At 48.7% G+C, this 25265-nt stretch overlaps 1 protein-coding gene across 1 annotated transcript in view; it reads left to right on the top strand.

Annotated features, from left to right (window-relative positions):
- Positions 1-25265, top strand: part of SMG1 (SMG1 nonsense mediated mRNA decay associated PI3K related kinase) — a 1634890-nt gene that overhangs the window by 353025 nt on the left and 1256600 nt on the right. The window contains exon 16 of the mRNA XM_078665250.1: positions 19973-20091. Coding sequence (XP_078521376.1) covers positions 19973-20091 — 119 coding nt within the window. The remainder of the gene's footprint in view (positions 1-19972; positions 20092-25265) is intronic.

Consider the following 25265-nt stretch of genomic DNA (forward strand, 5'->3'; position numbering starts at 1 on the left):
GCTGTAGCATCAAGAGCAGCCGAAACTCAGCTGAATGGCAACTGAAACGGTAAAGGGGCGCCCCACTACAACAGACGAGCCTCCACCTAGGAAGGCCCATTCACGCCGCCTCCCCCCCCCCCCCCTTCGGGCACCCCACGCCGTTATTCGGAGCAGTATTGTAGGATGGCCACACCAGTGCGGCAACTTGCTAGACATCACCTCGGTGGTAACCGAATCTCAACGCCTTGTGGTGTCTTCTATTCAGAAAACATTGTTATGCTGCCTTCGACCTATTCGCCGCAAGTGCGCACACAACTCAACTGCATAGCTTGCTAGACACCACCTCGGTGCCATCCGGATCTTGGAATCTCAGCGCCTTTTGGTGTCTTCTCTTCAGAAAATATTGTTGCGCTGCCTTTGGCCCCATTTGCACATCAGTCCGCAACTTAGACATCACCTCGGTGCCATCCGGATCTTGGCATCTCAGCGCCTTGTGGTGTCAGTCAGAAAATATTGTTGCGCTGCCTTTGGCCCCATTCGCACATCAGTCCGCTACTGACACCATCTCACAGGCCAACAGGGCGCCCCACGCCGACTTTTACCATTGTAGGATGGCCACACCAGTGCCACAACTTGCTAGACACCACCTCGGTGCCATCTGGAACTTGGCATCTCAGCGCCTTGTGGTGTCTTCAATTCAGAATATATTGTTGCGCTGCCTTTGGCCCCATTCGCACATCGGTCCGCTGCTGACGCCATCTCACAGGCCAACGGGGCGCCCCACGCCGTCTATCAGCATTGTAGGATAGCCACACCAGTACAGCAACTTGCTAGACATCACCTCGGTGCCATCCGGATCTCGGCGCCCCACTGCAGATGAAGTGCCTCTCAACTATGAAACCACCACGGTGACATCCGGATCTTGGCGCGTTGTGCTACCTTCGGCCTATTCGCACATCGGTCCACTACTGACGCCATCTCACAGGCTAATGGGGCGACCCACGCCGAGTTTCAGCATTGTAGGATGACCACACCAACTTGCTAGACATCACCTCGGTCCCATCCGAATCTTGGCATCTCAACGCCTACTGGTATCTTCCATACAGAAAATATTGTTACGCTGCCTTTGGCCCCATTCGCACATCGGTCCGCAACTTAGACATCACCTCGGTGCCATCCGGATCTTGGCATCTCAGCGCCTTGTGGTGTCTTCTACTCCGAAAATATTGTAGAAAATATTGTTGCGCTGCCTTTGGCCCCATTCGCACATCAGTCCGCTACTGACACCATCTCACAGGCCAACAGGGCGCCCCACGCCGACTTTTACCATTGTACGATGGCCACACCAGTGCCACAACTTGCTAGACACCACCTCGGTGCCATCCGGATCTTGGCATCTCAGCGCCTTGTGGTGTCTTCAAATCAGAAAATATTGTTGCGCTGCCTTTGGCCCCATTCGCACATCGGTCCGCTACTGACGCCATCTCACAGGCCAACGGGGCGCCCCACGCCGACTTTCAACATTGTAGGATGGCCACAGAAGTGCGACAACTTACTAGACACCACCTCGGTGCCATCCGGATCTTGGCGCGTTGTGCTGCCTTCGTCCTATTCGTACATCGGTCCGCTACTGACGCAAACTCACAGGCCAACGAGGCGCCCCACGCCGACTTTCAGCATTGTAGGATGGCCACACCAGTGCGGCAACTTGCTACACACCACCTCGGTGCCATCCGGATCTTGGCATCAGCGCCTAGTGGTGTCTTCTATTCCGAAAATATTGTTGCGCTGCCTTCGGCCCCATTCACACATCGGTCCGCTACTGACGCCATCTCACAGGCCAACGGGGCGCCCCACGCCGACTTTCAGCATTGTAGGATGGCCACACCAGTGCGGCAACTTACTAGACACCACCTCGGTGCCATCTGGATCTTGGCGCGTTGTGCTGCCTTCGGCCTATTCGCACATCGGTCCGCTACTGACGCCGCCTCACGTGCCAACGTATTTTCTCCGCATTTTATACCCTATGCCGCATAACAGGTCATGTGACTTGTTTATAAAACTTTTCATTGGTTCATTTTACTTTTGGTTTCCTAATGATGGAAGGCTTGATCATATGACCTAAAAACAACACTTTTCATTGGATGAAAACTTTTTTTTTTCCCAAACGATGAAAGCCCCACCTTGTTTCTGGATGTTTCAGACTGAAGCTGGCGTCAGCATGAGAGCACCACCATCTCGTAGCTCCGTCGTGGTCATTCCGCGAGCAATCATGGCAGCCGCTCCCCACCAGAAGCCTGCAGGAGTCGGGGCCCCCAAAACTTTTGATGAATTCTCAAGGCGGAGGGGACGCTTTAGAGAATGGGGTCCAAGACCTATCAGACAAGCGTCCGATTTCCAAGGTGTCCCAGGGCCATTTCAGTGGACCAGGCCCAAAAAGGAAAGAGCCTGCCGCCATTTTGAGAGTCCTGTGACAGCCGCCTATCGCTGCACCGCAAGAGTGGGCGCAACTCAGCTGAATTGCGGCTTTTGACACAGTGGACCAAAAACTGACGGAATGGCAACTGAAACGGTAAAGGGGCGCCCCACTACAAAAGATGACACTCCACCTGGAGAGGCCCGTTCACGCCGCCTCCCCCGGGGCGCCCCACGCCGTTATTCGGAGCAGCATTGTAGGATACCAAAACCAGTGCGGCAACTTACTGGACATCACCTTGGTGCCATCGTTCTGCTGCCTTGGAACTATTCGCACAACAGTTTGCTACTGATGACCCACCCCCGCGACGCCCCACGCCATTATTTGCTGGGTGGCAACTTACTAGACATCACTTTCGTGTCATCTAGATTTCAGCGCGTTCTGCTGCCTTGGAACTATTCGCACAACAGTTTGCTACTGATGACCCACCCCCTGCGACGCCCCACGCCGGAAATCTGGACGTTGTGCTGCGTTGGGACTATTCGCACAGCCGACCGCTACTTCGTTGTTTTTCCCTAAAAATGTTTGTTATTACTATTTTTGTTTTCTTGTATATATTTATAAATTATTAAAGTTTTATAATCTTACTACTTTGTCGGAGTGCTATATATTTTTAATGTGACACATAATTGTAAAAACTTTGATGTACAAAGAGTCATCCCTGGAATCTTCCGCTTCAGGCTCGGTCCCCTCCCCAATCACAATACAGGATGGTTTTCAGATAATAGCAACGCTTCTGCTGTGACGGATCTCATCGAGTGTGGGCCTTGATCTACTATAACTCCTTTGAAGAGGGGTGATTCTTTACAGCTGTGGCCATAAACTACATCTGCAGGGCTAGCTGATACCCTAGGACCAGCCTGGACAATCGGACACAGAGGAAAAGGAGTGTCAGAGGGTGCGGTAGTGAATAGGGCGAAAGGGAGGTGTCGGGCAGGCACAGGGTGTGATTCTCAGGGAAGAGCAGCGCAGATGGGGGGAGGTTTATTACCCATGCATAAGACAGAGAGCGGGGGTGACCACTGCCTGGGGGAGATGCTTGCGAGGGTGGGGAGCCATGCTAAGGATCGACAGCGTGCACAGAGTGGGTCTGGTCAAGGCATCTAAAATGGCTGCCGTGCACGACAAAAGTGTGGCATTTGAAAAAAGACAAGATGGCGCAGACCATGTTTTTCAACACTTCCTGATTTCCTTCGAATCGAACGTTAACAGACGTTGGGGCATATTACCAAAGTTAAGCGATATTTATCCCTAACGATGCTTAAAAACGATTTTTTTACCGTCAGAAATTATCGCAGATAAACCTTGCTATTATCAAGGTTTATCGCAAATACGATAAAAAACGACCGCAATGCATTAATATCGCTGAAAACTCAGCGATATTCATGTATTACCGAGCTAATGCTCTTAGCCATGTTATCCACCTCCCATTGGATAACATGGCTAAGAACTGCTCAGGGCAGGTGCTAGCTTTTGGAGATATTCGCGCTTATCTCGAATATTCCCAAAAGTTAATAATAGGAGATAGCGATGTTAGCGACTGTTTCCAGTCGCTAACATCTTGGCATGCCCACTTTGCATGTCATTAGTGATAAATATCACTCACATGCAAAGTGGGGCCCAAGATGGTCGCTATCTCCTACTAGCCGTCGCTAACTGGTGTTAGCACCAGCTAGGTAATACAGATATAATGTTATCTCCGCGAAGCGGAGCGCTGTTACAGATATATATCTTGTTTTTGAACGTTAATTTCTCAAAATGCACTGAAGCACATATATTGAGACCTAGCAAAGGCACATCGGGCTACCAGTCCCTAATATTTTACCAAGTTTCGTGCAAATCCATTCAGCCGTTCGATTATTATTATTATTTTTTTTTTTTGCCCCGCGGGGCCCTTTTAAAACCTCCACATCAAACCTAGGGGGTCAGCGAGGATCTACTATGCCCCCTTATGGTCATTTGCCCCTTCGCTTTGGCCTCCTCTTGTCTCTCGATCCTACCGAGAGACAAGATGGCGGCCGCTACTGACTGTTTGGAATGTTTACTGACACCGGAGAGCCAATCAGCTTCGCTTCGCAAAGCTCCGTAACGCGAAAAGTACGCGAAGCGGTGCGCTGTTACAGATGTATATCTTTTTTTGAACGTTAATTTCTCAAAATCCACTGGAGCACATATTTTGAGATCTAGCAAAGGCACATCGGGCTACCAGTCCCTACAATTTTGCCAAGTTTCGTGCAAATCCATTCAGCTGTTTTATTATTTTTTATTTTTTTTTTGCCCCGCGGGGCCCTTTTAAAACCTCCACATCAAACCTAAACGGTCAGGGAGGATCTACTATGCCCCCTTATGGTCATTTGCCCCTTCGGTTTGGCCTCCGCTTGTCTCTCGATCCTACCGAGAGACAAGATGGCGGCCGCTACGGACTGTTTGGAATGTTTACAGACGCCGGAGAACCAATCAGCTTCGCTTCACAAAGCTCCGTTGCGCGCAAAGTACGCGAACTGGAGCGCTGCCCGGTCCGCTGTTACAGATATATCTTTTTTTAAACGTTAATTTCTCAAAATCCACTGTAGCATATATATTGAGACCTACAAAAGGCACATCGGGCTACCAGTCCCTACAATTTTGCCAAGTTTCGTGCAAATCCATTCAGCCGTTCGGGCTAAAAGTGAGGCCAACCGCCCTATGGAAAACTCAATGTTAAAAACACGTTTTGGGACCCCCCTTTTTTCTCGGCCCCCCCTTGACGAACCCCCCCCCCAAATTTTCAAGGGCTGCTCAGAAACAAAATGTGCCATTTTCCTGAAACTTTCAGCCAATTCTGTCCACAAACGCCAAAGTTATTAGACATAGAATTTTCAAAAATCCCATAGAGAAAAAATCCTAACTATATATACCTACTGGCGACCGCCAGTAGGTAATATATATATATATATATATATATATATATATATATATATATATATATATATATATATATATATATATATATATATATATATATTAAACACACAAGGTTTGCCCCTTAGAGAATGGCCACAGGGAAAGAGTCTCTCGTGAGCTGAGGATCACAGCACATGTGCCATTCAGCGTCTCTCACATCATACAGCTCGACGCGTTTCAAACCGAAGTCCTTGTTCACGAGCCACAATGAAAAGAGCAACAACAGCTGCAGGGAACACCACTTTATTTAAATGACAGTCCCGCCCATGTGGGCGTGTCACTCAGGCGCTGTGCCTACTGGTACTTGCAGTGCTCCCTTAAGTATTTATCCGAGTGGGTGCTGTTGCCTGCTGAATTCATTCCATTAAAACACCCAAGTGGGCTGGGGAAACACTGGATGTTACATGGGCTGCTTTTGTAAACTCCAACAGTCCGAGCTTTTATCCCTCTGAGTCGGCATGTGAGTGTTCATCATAATACGGCGGGCGCTGTATTTCCTGCTGACACTTACCCACTTGGGAGTTCAAAAAGACATTAATTTGCAACAACCGCATCACCCACTGGGGTTATACTTACAGGTTTGGACTGCAAAAACCACAATGCAAAGCGGGACACATTCGTGCAAGCTAAAGACCACGCCCAGATGGGAGGGGTCTGTCTTTCAATAAAGTGCAGGTGTTCCAAACCACTTGTTTGCTGCTGTATTGCTTTGTGAGCTCGTGAACAAGGAGTCATTTCCGAAACGCGTAGAGCTTGGACGATTTTCATGTGCCAGTTTGGAAGTCAAGAACCTGCTGGGACCCTACTGAATGAGGGTACGGAGTTGAGAGTGCTTCCTCACAGTGGGCAACCTTTGTGTGATGAAAATTTAGCGGCTTGGTCCAAGTCGCGAGGAAGCCCGCCGCTGTCATGCGGACCTGCGGTGTTGGAAAAACCGACGCTGTCAAAAGGACAACTCCACTCGCATGTGAGTGTTCATCATAATACGGCGGGCGCTGTATTTCCTGCTGACACTTACCCACTTGGGCGTTCAAAAAGACATTAATTTGCAACAACCGCATCACCCACTGGGGTTATACTTGGAGGTTTGGACTGCAAAAACCACAATGCTGTCGTGTATTTCTATAGGTTCTGAATCGATCCCCCTATTCCTGACCATATTCTGGTTAACCTACCTAGCTAGTTAACTAACAGTCAGCCCATGAGGCAAGAAATCCCCCATGATGCAGATACCGTTATCTGACGCAGTCACACTACGGCACAGGAACGTGTTATCTGATTAGGTCATAACGCTTGAGATCTAATTAGACAAGCGACATTCCTCCAGCCCCTGATAAGGCATACGACGTTCTCATAACAAATCAAACCTATGACAACCTGGATAATCCGTGCGGCCATTGTTTTGATTTCACAGAGAACTTTAGTAAAGAATGTGCTAACGAGCAAGTCGTATGACATCTTTATTGACGTACCTATGTCCATCCTTACGTCAATCCCGGCACCTTTAAGGTATAAATATTGCCGACCTTGCCCTATGCAAACACACGCGTGGTGACAAGACGGAGCAGCCATACTTGCCGAAGCAGAGAGCAGAAGCAGACCCCGCAGGCAACAGCCCCGCCTTCCTGACGCGCTGAGAGACGCGCTGCTATCTCAAGCCGAGAGACCCAGCACCGGCGCTTCTGGGCAGCCCTCGCAGGCAGCCTGGAATATCGAGAGCAGAGAAAGAGATACCATTCCTCATTCATCCTAAATTCCAGGTACAGAACTGAATCACCCCTCCTAGAGAATTCTTTAGTTATTCACTTGGCAAAAACAAACTTAACTTAAACTGTAACTTTCTATTCCCGCCCACGCATTAGACTTAGGTCAGGTACACGGGGTAGGCGTATTTAGAAACACCAGTTGAGTACGTTTAGTCAAATGTATATGTGTATGTAAATATATTTTAATCATTTTAAACATCATATGGCTCAGAAACCATATCAATGTTTTTACAGTATTTTTATACTATTGCTTTTAATGTATGCACTTTACTTAACTATAAGTATTGCAATATCGATCCATTTCTCTTGTACGAGAAAAGAGACTGATCAATAAATAACATCTTTTATTGAACACGCCCGTCTCTTCCTTTTCTCTACATTCTGATGAGACTAAGAATGCACGTACTGACTGAGTAAAATAATTGCCTTGTGCTCACACGACTCTTGAGATTGACTCTTGATTAGGGGAGAGCAAAGTTGTCATGTTCTATGGTTGTCAGAAACTAAATCCCTTCTTGTCTAATCAGGGGAGTTAATCCTTCCTTGAACATTCGAGAAAGTTTCTAGCGAACTCTGAGCTTAGCTGGCAAACCCAAAAATTAAGTCTAGTATCGACAGTAGTAGACCTAGTTAACGTCTGGTCTAGGCCTTTACTGCTGTAGGTACTATTCCAATGCGCAGAGCCTATTGGGAAAATAGGAGCTACACTACAATGCAAAGCGGGACACATTTGTGCAAGCTAAAGACCACGCCCAGATGGGAGGGGTCTGTCTTTCAATAAAGTGCAGGTGTTCCCAACCTCTTGTTTGCTGCTGTATTGCTTTGTGAGCTCGTGAACAAGGATTCCTTTCCGAAACGCGTAGAGCTTGGATGATTTTCATGTGCCAGTTTGGAAGTCAAGAACCTGCTGGGACCTCACTGAATGAGGGTACGGAGTTGAGAGTGCTTCCTCACAGTGGGCAACCTTTGTGTGATGAGAATATATATATATATATATATATATATATATCCTAGCTCCAATTGCACCAAAAGTGACGGGGCTCTCACGGTGGGTGCCGCTACACGGTCGGTGCGCCGCGTAATATTCAAGCTCCAAAAAACTCCTCTCCCAGCCGAGAGAGAAGAAGAAAAGCAGCACTCGCGGGGTGAGTTTCAGTATTCCTTTAATCTTTTGTGCAGACGCGTTTCGGGTCAAGCCCTTTGTCAATGTGATTACAAAAACGCTACCAGGAAGACATTTTATGCAGCGCGTTATTACTGATGGAAACTGTAAAAGGACTACCCGTTTCAGAACTACGGGCGCCATATTGGAATGTGCAAAAGTAACATAGTTACATACATCAGTAGGCAAATCACGTTTAAGTTATTAAATACAATTGATTTTCGAAGCCGTGAATCGGCTAAACAATTAAATACATATTTCATCAATATCTGCTGTGGGGTAAAAATCCATCAGAAACGTGTACAGCTTAAATATACATTTTTTGATTCAATGATTATCAAAGCAATTTATTCCATGCTGAGTGCACTTTTCTTCTTCTCTCTCGGCTGGGAGAGGAGTTTTTTGGAGCTTGAATGTATATATATATATCCATATCCATACTAATATTATAAAGAGAGAGCCCAAACCTTTGAGGCGGGTAATCTCAGTAACCACAGCACCAATCACAACACCCAATACAGCGTTGGAAAGGGCAGTTGCAGCAGAAGGACATAGGCAATGCAGACGGCCACCATATATATATATATATTTTTTGCAGAGTTTTATATAGCGCGAACTTGACCCGAACTTAATCAGGTATCAGAGCACTTTACATAGCACCAGTTACGTTACATGAGGACACACATTCATTTTTGTTAGGCACAGGGAGATTAAGTGATTTGCCCAGAATCACAGGATGTTTGGCGTGGTTACCAAGACTCGAACCCAGATCCCCAGGTCCGAGGTCGAGCGCCTTAGCCGTTAGGCCAACTCCTCTATACATTTAAAAGTTAAAAGAACCGTGCCAGCAAAGTAGTCCCTTGTGGGCGTGTCTGCGTTGTGCTGTGGACGTGGGCTGGGGGCGTGACTAACGCTGGGGGCGTGACTAACGCTGGGGGCGTGTGGTACGGCAATCACATCGTGGGCTGTGGAAGTGTGCTGGGGGCGTGACAAATGCTGGGGGCGTGACAAACGCTGGGGGCGTGTGTCTGCCCTTCATGCTATGAGTCGTACATACAAGCGCCAATTACGTTGCTGCGCAGCATCAAGGGGCACGCTGGGGGCGTGAGAAACGCTGGGGGGGTGTGTCCGGCCTGTATGCCATGTGAACGCAATTGCGCCGCATCAAGAGGCACGGTGGGGGCGTGAGAAACGCTGGGGGCATGTGCTACGTTCCGCCCGTCATGCCATGTGGGTCGTACATTAATCAGAAGATCGTCTGCTGTGGCCGTATGCTGGGGGTGTGACAAACTCGTTCACCTGGAGGCCTGGTAAGTAACATTACTGCAGCCTCTCCTGCGCGCCTCTCATTCAACGAAATTACACTCGCCTGCTATCATCAACCAGGGCTCTAGCCGGGCTCAGGCGGCGGATCAGTACACTAATTACACGCGCCTGATAACAGCTAGGCCTCAAGAGGGGGAACACGCACCTGCTAACATCAAACAGGCCTGCATCTGGGCCTCAAGCGTGGGAACACACAAATGAGCGTGTCTGCGGGGACAATTACTGCAGCCTCTCCTACTCGCTGTCACTCAACTCTCTCATTAAACGGATTTACCCGCGGCTGATAACTCTCACATTCAACAACATTACACGTGCCTGCTAACATCAACCAGGGCTGAAGCCGGACTCAGGCGGCGGATCACTACACCAATTACACATGCCTGCTAACATCAACCAGGGCTGCAGTTGGGCCTTCTCCGTCCCTATTCTAATGAAACAAAAAATGTTGTCTACCGCGAGATTTTAAAATAAATTGCCCTTGCCAAATACACACATTCTATTTCATACACGGACAACGTTGGGACGGGCTGCTAGTATATCTATATCTATATCTATATCTCTTTCTGTCCTACATGGCCGTGGCAGCAAGAAATGCCTGCACTCCAGGAATAGTTTTTTAAACGTGTTTAATGCAAGCTAACGTGTTTCGACCACCAAGGTCCTTATCAAAGCAAATCAACATTTCCGATTGTGCCCTATCCCCTTAAGAGAGCAACACACACACCAAGTTGTGAACATGGTAAAAAGACTATCACACTTCATTGAATACATATGTGTACATAGAAAGACAGACTCACTGTTATAAAAATACTCATTGACCGTAATATAAAAAAATAACAAAACTGGTAAAAAAAAGAATTATAAAAGACGAAAATATATTTCATCATCAATGCACAATTGAACTCCAAGGTTACTCATTACTCCCCAAAAATTTGATTCGATCAATGTGAAACCAAACCACAGAAAATATAATGCTAGCACATGGCCAGTGCCTGATGCAGCATGGGTCTCGTAACAGATCAAAACAGCTCTGTATCTCATATAAATAGGAGTGGGCCAACACCATTCCATGTGTTGCTTAAAGGAGATCTAGTGATCTACAATCCGAGTAGCCCCCTGAGTGCCAGGTCAAGTGACCACATTACCAACCCAAAGCCTAACAACTGGTAATGAGCTGCTAGGAAACCGAGACCATACATTATAAAATGTAACCACAATATGAATTAAAACCGATCAAGGAAGAACTATCACCTATAGATGATGCAATAAAATAAAATGGAATAGGGGAAACTGAATAAACCAGGTGCACATGAAGCTCCTCATCCTGATTGAGGCCACCCAGTTGTTTACTGTACAGAGGGATGATGTACTCTGACTCTAACCTCAGCGCTTATTCTCTCTCTCCCTCTCCCTCTTGTGCCGGAACTCTGTCAACACCAAAGAACGAAATCTTTTGATTCTCAGTCTTAGGGCAATGTTGTATATTGACGTTTCTTGCTATGGGGTAGGACGCATCATTATTCCTGATAGCACTTGTGTTCTACAATTCTCTTTTTCACAGGAAAAATGGTGCTCCCACATAGCGCATTCCATAAACACAGACCAGAACCTACACAACAAAATCAGTATTGCAGTTGATAAAATGCCTGATTTTCCAATTTTTGTCATTAGGAAGTGTTACCATTTTTACATTGGTACAATGTGTGCATGCCTTGCACTTACCACACTTGTAAAAACCCGGGAGTTCTCAACGAGGTGCTTCCAAGGGGGTACCCTGACCCCTCATAGGAGTGCACCAGCATATCCTTAAGTAAACTATATCTCTGATAGTATATCTGCGGGTGGGGCTAACAAACTTCCCAATAGTGAAGTCTGATTTCACTAAGTGCCAATGTTTCTTAACAATAGCCCCGAACTCAGCAGATTTAGAATGGTAGGTGGTAATCGGCCTCACTGCTGGCTTTCCTTCTTCCTTAGGTTTAGGCCTAAGAAGACTGCTCCTGTCCACTCCCTTGCCTTTTTAACTGCTGCCTCAATCACTTTGTGTATATACACACACTATTTTAGCACAATGATAGAATTGTTGTTTCTTTTCACTGTCTTTATATTGATAATCACTTTTATCTGCTTGTCTATTGTTTATTACAGCACATATATTTTATGCAAGAGTCACAATAGTTCAATAAATACTGAAAACGCCTCTCTGTATATTTCTTGCGTATCTCTGAGCGAGCACAAGTGACTGAGCATAGAGTTTAAAGATCTGTTACCAAAATTTCTTGGGAAGTCAGAGCTATCATGTTCTGAGGTTGTCCAGGCCATTTGTTACCTTGCCGGTGTTAGGAGTACTTATGGTGGCGCTGAGCTAAATGGTCTATATGCCAATGTATCCTGAGAGGGTGCATGGAATCAGTATGGCCCCATCCCAACCTGTACGTTGTCCAACAAACAGTTCCTTCTGAGAAAGTGGAAACCATGCGACAGTCGGTGCTAATCCCAGTGCGGATCTAATGGTGGAAGATCGAGTGGAGGCCCCTGCGCATCCGTGGGGCCAAAAGGTGCACAAGAGGGAACCTGTAAAGTGCTCACACTCCACTGCATAGTCTCCCTGAAACTTCAACTTGCTACAACATTACTGATTAATCTGAGACTGAATCGCCTTCCATGGACATGTGGGGGGCAAGACTTTGAGGCACATTGACACTGTTGAGCCTTCTCCGAGTTTGAGAGTGGTGAAAATGGGTGGATTTTTTGTGTTTTTTCTTTCGAATTACCTAAAGACTTGTACGAGACTACGACCAACCACAGAGCTGGAATGGGACTTTCCTTTTGACTTCAGGCAAACATGGTGCAAAGTCTTCTTGTGCTTGGTGATGTAGAGTTTGTCTTTGCGTTTCCATATTGCCGCCCGGTGTGAGAAGTTGGCCTGATATGCAGTGCTCACTATTCTAGTGATCACTATGTATCAGTCCAAACAACCCTTATTGATGATTGGTTGTAAGTCAACCTTATAGACCAGCTATCCTAGTAGCATGGATACGAGCAGTCTAAGGCTAAGACTCTAGAGGGCGTGTTAAGCCAGCTGTTTTACCATCACATTACCCCTTGGACACCACACAAGTTGTTATGAAAATAAACAGATATTTATTTATAACAAGTCTACCCTGAACTCTTTATGAGTCAGGGAGCTAAGCACACAACAAAACTCTTACGAAAATACTTTAAGTCGCACAATTTACACAGATGCCCTAGGGGCATGAAAAACCATATACTCAGTAAGTGGAATGCGAACTTGCTAGCAGGTAAGTAATACTTTTCTAGACTCAGGAATCGCTAGGCCTACAATTCTAAACACTGGGATTAGATGCAGGAGGCCTGTGGACGTCGTGTGCAGAGTGGGAACTCTCACGCGTAAGGCGGGAAAAAGTCTATGGAGGCTAGCAGTTGCAAAGTTACTGTTCTCGGGCGAACCCGACTAGGTGGGTCGAAAACGGGAGTGGATCCGTACACTTAGGGTGTTGGACTATGCTGTAGCACCGGGGTACTCAGGTTACCTAGCCCAGGGGCTTTGACTGCATAGGGTCGAAGTTGCGTCGGAAACCCACGTTGAAGGACCAGGAGCCTGAAGAAAGAAGTTGCTGGCAGGCGGCCAGTGAAGAAAGTTCGTGGAGATCCAAGCCTGGATCAGGGAAGAAGAAACCTGTAAGCAGAGGGGACCAAGTTCTGAATCACTAGCCAGTGATTTAGGTGGGCACCAGGATGGCACCGGACGAAGTCACCTCAGCCAGGTGAGTGGGCGCTGCTGGGCTCTGCAGTCTCTCGGACCAGGAAGCGTTGTCGGCGACCAGGATGGAGGTGCGAGCTGTCCCACGAAGGTACTTGCTGTCGACGTCGCTGGACCCAGGATTGGGGCAACAAGTCTTGGCAAATGCAAGGCCCACGCGGTGGACCTAAAATGGCGTCTTGAGTGGACCAGGAGGGTCCAAGGTGCTTCTCTGAAGAAGGGAAGCAAGGGCCAGTCTGGAGCAACCAGACCAGCAGTCTTTGTCGTCGTGGAGCGTCGTAAAAGGGCCACTAGCCAACGGGCAAGTGACAGGGACAACGCGGTGAGCAGCAAAAAGCAGAAGGGCCCCACGCAGATCTCGTGGATGCAGGGGGGCTGAGCTTCGGTGCTGGAGCTGCTCAGGGTCGGGGCTTCTCTCACCCCAAAGCACTCGGTCGAGGGTCACTCTGGAGTCGTGCTGGGCAAGCGTCGTGCAGTCTTGAAGATGGCCGGTCCCTCGAGGTCTCGTCACACCCACGAATCTCAGCGTGACTGATGATGCAGGTAGAGGTCAGAGGTGCCAGGGAAGCCGGTTCTCGTCGAGCTGGGCAGTCTTGATCCGGAGGAGAGACTGGCAACAAACCGCGATGCTTGGTTGGTGCCTGCTGCTGCAGGGTGACTACTCCTTAGTCACAAGGGAGAAATCTTAGGAAGAAGTCTTGAGTTTCTTTCGTGGAAAGTAGTTTCAGGATTCAAAGATGATCTAATTTGGAAGGGGGCCAGTTCCTACCTTTATCCTGCAAAAAGGGGCTGGCACGCGACTAAGTCCTGCCCTATGGGTGGGACTAGGAGGGGGGTGGTTACACCCCTCTCCTTTGGCGGGCTTTCTCCAGCCCAGGGTCTGGTGTGCCCCTGGAACTGGTTCAAGCCGGCCTATGCACAGTGAGCACCGGGGTGCCACTTGGAGTCACCTTCCTCTGAAGCCCTGCCTACCTAGAATACACAAAACCCTGTCTGGGACGGTGCTGGCACCGCCCCTGGCAGGAAACCCTTTGTCCTTGCCTCCTGCTCTGGGAGGACTCCCAGCAGCAGGAGGGCAGACTTGTGTCTCGGTGGCAGCATCCATTTTGTGGAGCTAAGGCTCTGTCTGACTTTAACCGGGGTTACAGGTTACATACATGTCGTGTCCCTCTAGAAGGGTGGAATGCTAACCCCGTCGCCAGAATTGGTAAGGGGTTAGTATTCCAATTCGTATGACACCTTACTCGACATGTTTTGATAAAGCGATACCAGAGTTGGCATATAACCGCGAGGATTATAATGCACTTAAGAGTATATGGTATGCAATATCATGGAAACGGCTAAGGGATAGACCCCAAAAGCCGCAGACAGGCTCAGCTCATGCCAGAGCACCATCTCACACGATTCCAAGCACTCTGCCTTCAGGATTGTCAAGGCCTGCCATAGGAGTGACTGATAGGAGATCTGTGTGTCCATTTAGGTTTAGATATAGGTATACTATATCTAAAGCAAAGGGTGATTACACCACCTTGCCCCAGCTGTCAAGCAGCCAGTTGTGTCAGATTTGGATGGCCAGCCAGGGGTGGCATAATACATGCTGCAGCCCCTGGTAGGCCCTGGGTACACCTATGCCCTGGGTACCTAAGGTACACTGTACAGGGACTGATAAGGTGACTCAGTATCCATTTGGATATGTACCTAGGGTACATGGAATCCATTTTACAGAGAGAGCAGTAGGCCTGGGGCCCTGAATAGCAGGGTCCCAGGTCAACCTAGTCAGAAAACCAGCAAAACACCAGGCAAAAAGTTGGGGGCAACCATAGTCGGGGATCTACCTTCCTACACCCGGTTCATGTAGGCACAGTAGTCGTAGGCCTCGACATCATGGGTCAACGCCAGGCACCACAAACCGACTTCATGCGAGTCCGTCACAGACATTTGTTTGTGACATTACATGCACAGTTTGACCCCTGTTTTAGTGGGAGACATTTCCCTTGTACTCTGCATAAAGTGCTCTTGAAAAGGCTAGTTGAAGACCAGCCAGAAGATCTGGAACGCCGCCTGAAAGCACAGAATGAAAGGAACTGACATCTGTAAGCCTTGGTTGGCAATTATATGCTGCTTATCTGAAAGAGACAAGTTAGTGATCGATTCCTTACCTTAGAATATCCCCAGGCGTTAGACTGGATCTGGCTAGTTTTTCGTCAGCAGTACCCCTGCACGTCGGTAGGTGGCGTCGTGTGGCTCCACGCCCGTCGCTGGCGTCGTAAGCGATGAGATGACGTCACGGAGACTACGTAGGCGCCACCCATGTGCGCTGACGTCAGTTCTTTCTTCTTCCGGGCCAGCAAGCGCAGATCCGGTTAGAGCACGTACCCTAGTCACTTTTTGACTAACTTTTTTGAGACTTTTGGCTCAACTTCTTTTGAGTATTTGATTCCTGGTGCCACATAGGGATGCCTAAGTTTAAATCCTGTGGGGGCTGTCGCCACACGATGTTGGTAGCCAACCCCCATGGCGTCTGTCTCTACTGTCCAGAGCGCAACCATGACTCTTGGTCATGTTCCGACTGTCTGGCCTTGGCTCCGAAGGCTTTGCGGGAGCGGTCCTGAAAGCTGCTGGAGGCCAGGCAGTCGTCTCCGCGTCGTTTGAGGTCCAGGGGTTGCTTGAGGGACGACCACGGAGACATCGTCATCGCTCATCGGGGTCCAAGTCTTCACCCTCGGAATCGGGTAAGAGACGTCGGAAGAAAAAGAACTGTGTGCGCTCTCTGACGTCGCACCCGTCGGTCTCCAGACGAGGGGGCCAGGGTCCTTCCGTTGGAGCCTGGGAGTCCCGCGGACTTACACACCTTATCTGGGTCCGTCGGCAACTCCGGCCCAGGTGCAAGAGTTTCTTTCCGCCAACGACTGCCTGTTGAGGCCTAGAGCTTCCGCCGGTGCGCCTTCGGGCCCTGAGGTCCCTTTTGAGGGCCCTTGCTTGGCTCTGGCCCCAGTGCCGCAAGGTCTTCCGCCGGCGGCTCTGGCCCCGGCACCTCTGGGTCCTCCACCAGCGGCTCCGGCGCCCCCCCCCGTTGCTCCGTTCCCGGCGCCGCCATGGTTGCCGTTTGTTCCACCTCCGCCCTTGCCCGAATCCCCGGACAATTGTGCTCTGGCTTGGAACCCTAATTGGGACATGTAGCCGGATCGGCACCGTTGGAGCACTTGTTTTCCCCTGTGCCTGCCCCGCCGCTCCCGCCTGTATCACAGGCTGTGGATTAGGGGGATGACTGGGAGGGGTCGGAAGACCCTCTTGCACGGCAATGCAAGTCTGAAAATGAGTGGGTGGAAGACTCTGAGGACGCAGGCGCCCTTGACCTCTCCTCCGAGCCTGGATTCAGGTCTCCTCCCGCCATCATGGATGAGGGCGCCACGTATACCATGGTGCTCCCTAGAGCAGCTGAGGCCCTTGACCTTGATCTGCCTACTGTCACTCACAAGACCAACCTCTTTACTGATGAGGTGCTTCAGCCGGCAACAAGTTCTGTGGCACCTCTGCTTCCGTTTAATGAAGCCTTGACGGATTTTTTGATTGACACCTGGTCTAGGCCAGCCACTGGGGTTCCTGTGGATAAAAACGTGGCCAGGTATCATTGCCAGGGCGGACGAACTCAGCCGCCAGTGCTTGATGGAACAACGATGGACGTTATGCATGGTCTCTTTCAGCAGTGGGGTGAGCCTTGGTTCGATCTATTTGCCACCGAAGAGAACGCTCAATGTCATCAGTTCTGCGCGTTGGAATTTCCAAGGCAGCACTCGCTCGGCGACGCTTTTCGTCTCAAGTGGAGTTGTGGTCTACTGTACGACTTTCCGCCTATACCACTTCTGCCCAGAGTGCTGAAGAAGATTCGGCGTGACCGGTTCCAAGTCATTCTTGTGGCTCCGGATTGGGCACGAAGATACTGGTATCCCGAGCTACTCAACATGGCAATCGATCCCCCGATCCGACTGCCTCTTCGGGAGGATCTTCTGTCGCAGTAGCAGGGGAAGGCCTTCCTCCCAGACCTGTTCAGCCTCCACTACCATGCATGGAGATTGAGCGGCGACAGTTGACCGCTTTCGTTCTTCCTCCCGCAATCTTTGATGTCATTCTGGCAGCGAGGCGTCCCTCCACTAAAACTGTATACTCCTGTAGGTGGAACAAGTTTGTGGCATGGTGCACAGCAAAATCTGTGGATCCCCTTTCTGCACCTCTTTCCGAAGTCCTTCTGTTCCTTCTTTCTTTGGCCCAGTAGGCTCTGCTCTGGGCACTATCAAAGGTTATCTTTGGGCCATCTCCGCCTTTCTACAGCTTCCAGATCAGCCTTCTCTTTTTAAGTCCCTGGTTGTTAACTGTTTTCTGAAAGGCATTACGCACACATTTCCTCCAGTGCCGTTCATCATGCCTCAATGGGACTTACATCTTGTCTTAACATATCTGATGTGCCTTTGAGCCCATTCATAACTGTCCTTTGCGTCTTCTTACTCTCAAGACAGCTTTCCTGGTAGCCATCACCTCTGCCAGAAGAGTGAGTGAGTGAGTTCCAGGCTCTTTCTTCTAAACCTCCTCTCCTGTCTGTTCATCCAAACAAGGTGGTTTTAAGAACCCGTCCTTCTTTCTTGCTAAAAATTGTCACGCCCTTCCACATCGGGCAGACCATCACTTTGCCCACCTTCTTTTCACCTCCGCATCCTTCAAAAGAGGAAGGTAGGCTCCACCATCTGGACCCAAAACGTGCGCTCTTGTTCTATCTGAAGCGCACACAACAGTTTCGGGTGGATGACCAGCTGATTGTTGGCTACATAGGCACCAAAGAAGGTCGGACTGTGCACAAATGGACCATCTCTCGTGGAAAAGTTCTCTGCATCAAAACCTGTTACTCGTTGGCTAAGAAGGTGCCTCCTGTGGGGCTGCGTGCCCATTCTACCAGGGCAATAGCAGCCACTACTGCCTTGGGACGCGATGTTCCGTTGCAGGACATCTGTCAGGCAGCTTACGTGGGCCTCGCTGCACACGTTTACCAAGCATTATTGCCTTGACAGTCAAGTCCGGAGAGACTGCTTCTTTGGCCGTTCTGTTTTCCGTGAATTTCTGGTGTAATCTTATTCGCAGACCCACCACCGGGGTTGGTATTGCTGGGGTAGCTATTCTAAGGTAAAGAATCTATCACTAACTTGTTTCTTTCAGATGCACAAGTTACTACTTGTGTAACGATATATCTTTAAGAGACATTAGTTAGTGATAGATTCCTTACCGCCCCACCCATCCTGGCCATTTTGCAAACTGATTTCTAGGGTTAAGGACATCTTTTTCAGGTCCCTAGTTTGATGGCACCAGTGGTCAGTTTCTTGCATGGTGCTGCGATCCTGGCGCGGAAAGTCGTGTAAAGAAATAACGTCATCGCGCATGGGTGGCGCCTAAGTAGTCTGTGACGTCATCTCGGCACTGACGACGACAGCGACAGATGCGGAGCCGCACGACGCCACCTACTGACTCGCAGGGGTACTTCTGACAAAAAACTTTACGGATCCAGTCTGACTCCTGGCGATATTCTAAGGTAAGGAATCTATCACTAACTAATGTTTCTTACAGATAGATCGTTACACAAGTAGTAACTTGTGCGTCTTGTCATTTCCTGAGCTGAATGAAGTTGCTGTGGAGCTTCACAACGCCAGTTACCAGTGCTCAGAAGAACTACCCTGGTTTCCTGGTGCAGTCTGATGCCTAGGAATTATTTACATGGTGAGGAATCTGTGGTTCGATAGTTCCACCAAAGATAAGTAAATTAGGTAAGTAACTTGTTCTTAAAGTAGCATCTGCCATGTTTGGGCTGTTAGGACCCAGAAAATTAAGAAGGTCAGAACCTCCCTACTGGACCCTTTCCACTGGTTGGGTCTCTGCCATTTCTGAAAAGGCTCTGCACTATATTCTGTAGCTGCTTAGTGGTGCCTACTGGTGTTGGGTCTCCTTTATTCCTGGGTGGTTGCCATAAAATATTCTTTTGTTGTTTAATTATGCATCAAGACTCTGTCCTCCACGTTTTAAAGAAATAGAAATGATGGACTTGTAAGAGGGCAATGTGGGTATCCCCTGTCTCTACCCATAAGGGAACCCACACACCTGTCCCTGGGGTTTAACATTTTTAAAGAGTGTTTGCAGTTTCTAGAGTGGTTCAAAACTGATGTGAAAGTTGTGGGAAGTTGACCTAACCATATTTCGTGACATTTCAGAGATTTTTAGATTTTTTTGCAACTATAAATGTAAATGGATGTAAGAAATAACACGTTTCGCTTTTTTTATGCCTTTTCAGCTCTTAACTTTTAATTAGTCTTTTCTTTTTCCAGCGATTTCCTATTGATATGTTTAATATTTGAAAGATTGTGTATCAGGCTGAATTGAATTAATGTCTAAAAAAATCTAAATGTATGTTTCAACAAAAAAAAGCTAAGGCATTTTATTGCTATATAGATTTGTTTTTGTTTAAAATGACTACATTTTGTAAAATCTTTTTTTAGGAAACTTTTGATGACGTGGGCTTTGGAAGTAGCAATTCTCATGAAGAAGTCTGAAACCTATGCTCCTTTGTTCTCCATTCCATCTTTCCATAAATTTTGCAAAGGGCTTCTGGCAAACAGTAAGATTTAAATGTTTTCTGCATGTCCTAAAATGCAAGTTACGTTATTACTAATCTTAAGATCATGTTTTGTTATGATGAGCACATCTACTGTGGAGTATGTTGCCACTTTATATAAACATTGTGCTGTTAAATTGCCATGGAGAGGTCTTCTCACAGAAACAGTGAAGGGAAATGAATCCCATGACTGCCAGGGACATGGTTGTTGCATCGTCTAGTTATTAGAGCTACCTCTTGAACTAAAAGTTGATTTCTTGACCCCTGTGCTCTAAAGGGGTCAAGTGATACTATGGAGTCCTCTGCCATTCAGTGAGTGTAACAGTATTGTTGCTCTGATACACCAGTGGTCAACATCATCAGTTACAGTGTTTGCCTTGTAACTTGCTAGTGACCTCACAAACACCTTACCACTGATCTATACTCCCAAACTAATCTGACAACCACTGAGTCTAAAATATGTTGTAGTGCACCAGCATGCCACCTGTGTAAGGTCATGGGGTCAAAAGGCATGCTTTCTTAAACAATAAGGCTTATGGTCACTGAATGCGGCTTCCTTAAATAGGAAGAAAAACTAGGTTCGAGGCATGTGGGCTGCTGAATTCATATCTGTGCATAGATCGCCACCTAGTGTTGGGTCCGGATGATTGCACCTTGTTGTCCTGGAAGAGTCTTCGAAGTATCACGAGATATGTGGCTCCTCCCCTGGACTACAGTGCGCATGGGCATCCTCTCCATCCTTTTTTCCGCCATTGGGTTCGGATGTACTTTCTTGACTCACGTTCGGAATATATAAAAAACTTTTTCACAAGGCCAAAAGGCCTTCGGGCGTCGGTATTGTCTTTCGTTCGGTGCCTCGTACTTGTTCCAGCTCTTCGAGCCGGACATCGAAGGCCGCTTGCTTTTCGACACCAAAGGCCCCATCCGTGATCGACGATGGAACGTTCAAACGATGTCCCGTTTGCAACTCCAAATACCCTCACATCGATGTGCACCCGGTGTGCAATAAATGTCTATCACCGGACCACGACGAGGCCAGCTGCATGGCCTGTGCTCGATTCCGGTCGAAGAAGACTCTTCGGCTTCGACGCGCCGCGAGACAGTCGGCACGGGAGTCAGCGCCCGACCCAAAGACCATCTTCGAAGCCGACGACGAAGAGGGTGTAGAAGAAGAGGATCCTGTACAACAGTCGGATCCCGCGTCGGAGCAGAACTCGAACTATGATGAGGACGAAGAGGAACTCTACGTCCATGATGAAGACATCGTCGAGGTAGGAGACGACGCACAAGCCATCGGAGCCGTCGGCGACGACTCAAGCGATGAGCAAGGCCCAACCGCAGTAGCGGGCCCAATAAGGACTCTGTACCTTCCAAGGCTCAGGTCGAGGCATTGCCAGAAGGCCTTAGCCAAGATCTTCATCCACGTTCTATAGCCCCGCTCCCAGGCCCGGCTAAGAGCATTTCCAAAGAGCCATCGGTCGGTCCACCACAATCAGTGGAAAAACCGAAAGACACTAAACCGAAACCGAAATTGGTGAAAACAGTCATCGGCTCGGCGACTTCAGACCCGATCAAGTCAAAAAGTGTCATCGACCCCTCAGGGTCGCAAGGGGGTGTCGATCCGAAGATCGGAGCGAGTACGCCCGTCTCTAAAGTCAAGCACGTCACGCTCACGTCGTCGACGCCCGGGTCCACAGATGGCGATGCTACCAAAGGACTCACGACTCAAAAGACCCTCGATCCGAAGCTTCGGAAGCCACTAATGGTCAAGGCCTTCGAGTCAAAATCCAAAATCGACCCAAAAGAACAAGTCAAGTCGAAGAACAGGAGCGTACCTGCTGCGCACCAACAGCTCGAGTCGACGCATGGCCATGAACAACATGCTGAACAGTCGAAGTCGGTGGGATCGAAAACAACGCCTCCCTCGAAGCAGGTCAGCTCGTCTTCAATGCTTACGGCGCCGATAAAGTACGGACTGCCCCCGACCGCACGACCTAAGGCGGTTCGGCTCCAAAAGGGCACCAGCACATCCAAATCACTGCCGATAGCCTCAAACACTCGGCCCATGGAGGAGGACGTTCTGTTCCAGGCGCCATCCTATGATAATCAGTCGAAACTATTCATCGACTCAGATTCAGGAAGACTCACGATTTATAAAAGGAAAATCATTCCACAAAATCCTATGGAGTCATACAAAATACCACTCAAAAAGAAGAGGGACTCGGCCACCTCACCTGCTCTTTTTGAACCTCTACAGTCCTATGGACAGGAATGTACCTATTCTCCCACACATGCCACTGAGGATGTACAGGAAGGGTACAATGAAGGACAGTTTAATTATCCTATTGACACGGATAAAGAGGTGTCCCAACCATGGGCTGACCCAGTTGACCCTAATGAGCCACACACCACACCTGACACTCAGTCCTATGCGGTCAAAACATCACCTACTGAGGATACTGCTGCGTTTAACGCATTGATTGAGAGGACAGCCCTTAACCATGATGTGGATATGCACGCTGACCCAGTAGAGGAAGACTTTCTGTTTGATACCTTCCCCACTTCAGAAAGATCTGTGAAGACGTTGCCTATGCTTAAAGGTGTACTCAAGCACGCTGGTGACATTTTTAAAGAACCAACAAAAGCAAGGGTTGTGAACCCCAGGATTGAAAGGAAGTACCGGCCTGCGCCTGTGGACCCTACGTATATCAAAGGCCAGCTCCCGTTGGACTCCTTGGTGGTGGCTAATGCTCGTAAGAGAGCAAACTCTCAGACAAGTGGTGATGCTCCTCCTCCGGACAAAGAATCCAAGATCCTGGAAGCTTCTGGCAAACGTGTAGCAGCTCAAGCAGCTAATATTTGGAGAAGCTCAAATACACAGGCCCTATTAGCCAGATATGATGGGGCTCATTACGACACGTTTGAGCAGCTACTGCAACACCTGCCTGATGCTTATAAGGAGGGAGCAGAAATGCTGATTCAGGAGGGGAAGCTAATCTCAAACGCATCCATTAAATGTGCGTTAGATGCAGCTGACACGGCAGCTAGGGCCATCAACACTAGTGTGATGCTCAGAAGGCATGCTTGGCTCCGCATATCTGGTTTCAAGTCGGAAATCCAAACAACTTCTTAATCAGTCAGTTAACCCTGACTTTCTATTTGGGCCTGATGTAAACACGACCCTAGAAAAAATTAAAAAAGACACTGAAACTGCCAAGTCCATGGGAGCTCTACAGTCACAACAGTTCAGGGGCGATTCCTTTCGTCGCTCCGGTAACAGGGGAGCTTCTAGGGGACAAGCATCTCAGCAAGCCCAATACAATAAAGGAGGCACACACACCACCTATAACAAGAGCAATAGGGGTGGATACCGTTGGAACAGCACCAAAGGCAGAGGACGGGGAAATAATAATGCCAGATCCTCCGCCACCAATAAACAGTGACGTCTTGTCACTGCCCCCGGACCATATAACACCGGTCGGGGGAAGACTGCAGCAGTTCCTGCCAGTCTGGGAAGGCATTACCACAGACAGGTGGGTGAGACAGATTATACAATACGGATATTGTCTAGAACTAACCTCCACTCCCCCAATATACCCCCAAGGCACCGTCCTATGTCCGCAGAGCACATGCACTTATTGCAGCAAGAAGTCATCTCCATGCTGCAAAAAGGGGCCATAGAACTCGTGCTTTTAGAACAACAGGGTTCAGGGGTGTACTCTCTGTACTTCTTAATCCCAAAAAAGGACTGGTCTCTCGGGCCCATTCTAGACCTCAGACCCATGAACCAATACATCCTGTCAGAACATTTTCACATGCTCACGTTGCAGCAAGTTCTACCATTGCTCAGTCGGGGATTTCTTGGCAACACTAGACCTGAAGGATGCATATTTCCACATTCCCGTCCACCCCAGTCACAGGAACTATCTCAGGTTCACCATAAACAACCAGCATTACCAGTTCAAGGTACTGCCTTTCGGGGTCACTACAGCCCCCAGAGTGTTTACCAAGTGCTTAGCAACAGTAGCTGCGCACCTTCGGAGACAACACATCCATGTCTAGCCTTATCTGGACGACTGGCTTATCCAGGCGAAGTCGGCCCAGCAATGTGCCAGCCACTTGTCCCGCACAATTCACCTCCTACGCAGTCTCGGATTTTCACTAAATTACCAGAAATCTCATCTTCAACCCGCACATGTACAACAGTACTTAGGCGCAGGAATAAACTCTCTGACAGCAACAGCACGGCCAAACTCAGCGCGAGTCAACAGCATGCAAATGTTGCTTCAAAAATTCAGGCCCCAACACTCACTCCCAGCACAAGTGTTTATGCAGCTGATAGGCATGATGGCCTCCTGCATCTTTATAGTCCCACACGCGAGGCTGCACATGCGTCCGCTTCAGGAGTGCTTGGCGCAACAGTGGAACCAGGCTCAGGGACAACTAAAAGACCTAGTGTTGGTGACCGGTCGTGCATTCAACTCTCTGCATTGGTGGAACACACAAAACCTTTGCAGGGGACAACCGTTCCAAGAGCCTGTACCACAGATAGTGCGGACAACGGACGCATCTCTCCAGGGCTGGGGAGCGCATGTTCTCCATTACACAGTGCAGGGCCTATGGACGACGCAGCAGCAAAAAATGCACATCAACCTCCTGGAACTAAGGGCAATATTCATGGTAATGAAGTCGTTCAAATTGCATTTGTGTAACAAAGTCGTGCTGATCCAGACAGACAACATGACTGCAATGTATTACATCCAGAAGCAGGGAGGGACACACTCTCCACAATTCTCACACCTAGCACAGAGCATGTGGAAGTAGGCCATTCAAAGGAACATGTTCCTCATGGCGGAACACCTCCCAGGCAAGGACAACCAGATGGCGGACCTGCTCAGCAGGCACAGCCATCAAATGCACGAGTGGGAGATACATCCCTCAGTGCTACAACCGTATTTCCAGCAGTGGGGTCATCCAGAGATGGACCTATTCGCCACACAAGAAAACGCAAAATGCCAAACCTTCGCCGCCAGGTTCCCACACCCGCAGTCTCTGGCCAATGCGATATGGATTAACTGGTCAAACAGATTTGCGTACGCTTTTCCTCCAGCACCGCTCATACCGCTGGTGGCGCGCAAACTGCGGCAGCACTCCATGACACTCATCCTAGTTGCTCC

This window comes from Lissotriton helveticus, chromosome 10, assembly GCF_964261635.1.
Source record: "Lissotriton helveticus chromosome 10, aLisHel1.1, whole genome shotgun sequence".
NCBI classification, from domain to species: domain Eukaryota; kingdom Metazoa; phylum Chordata; class Amphibia; order Caudata; family Salamandridae; genus Lissotriton; species Lissotriton helveticus.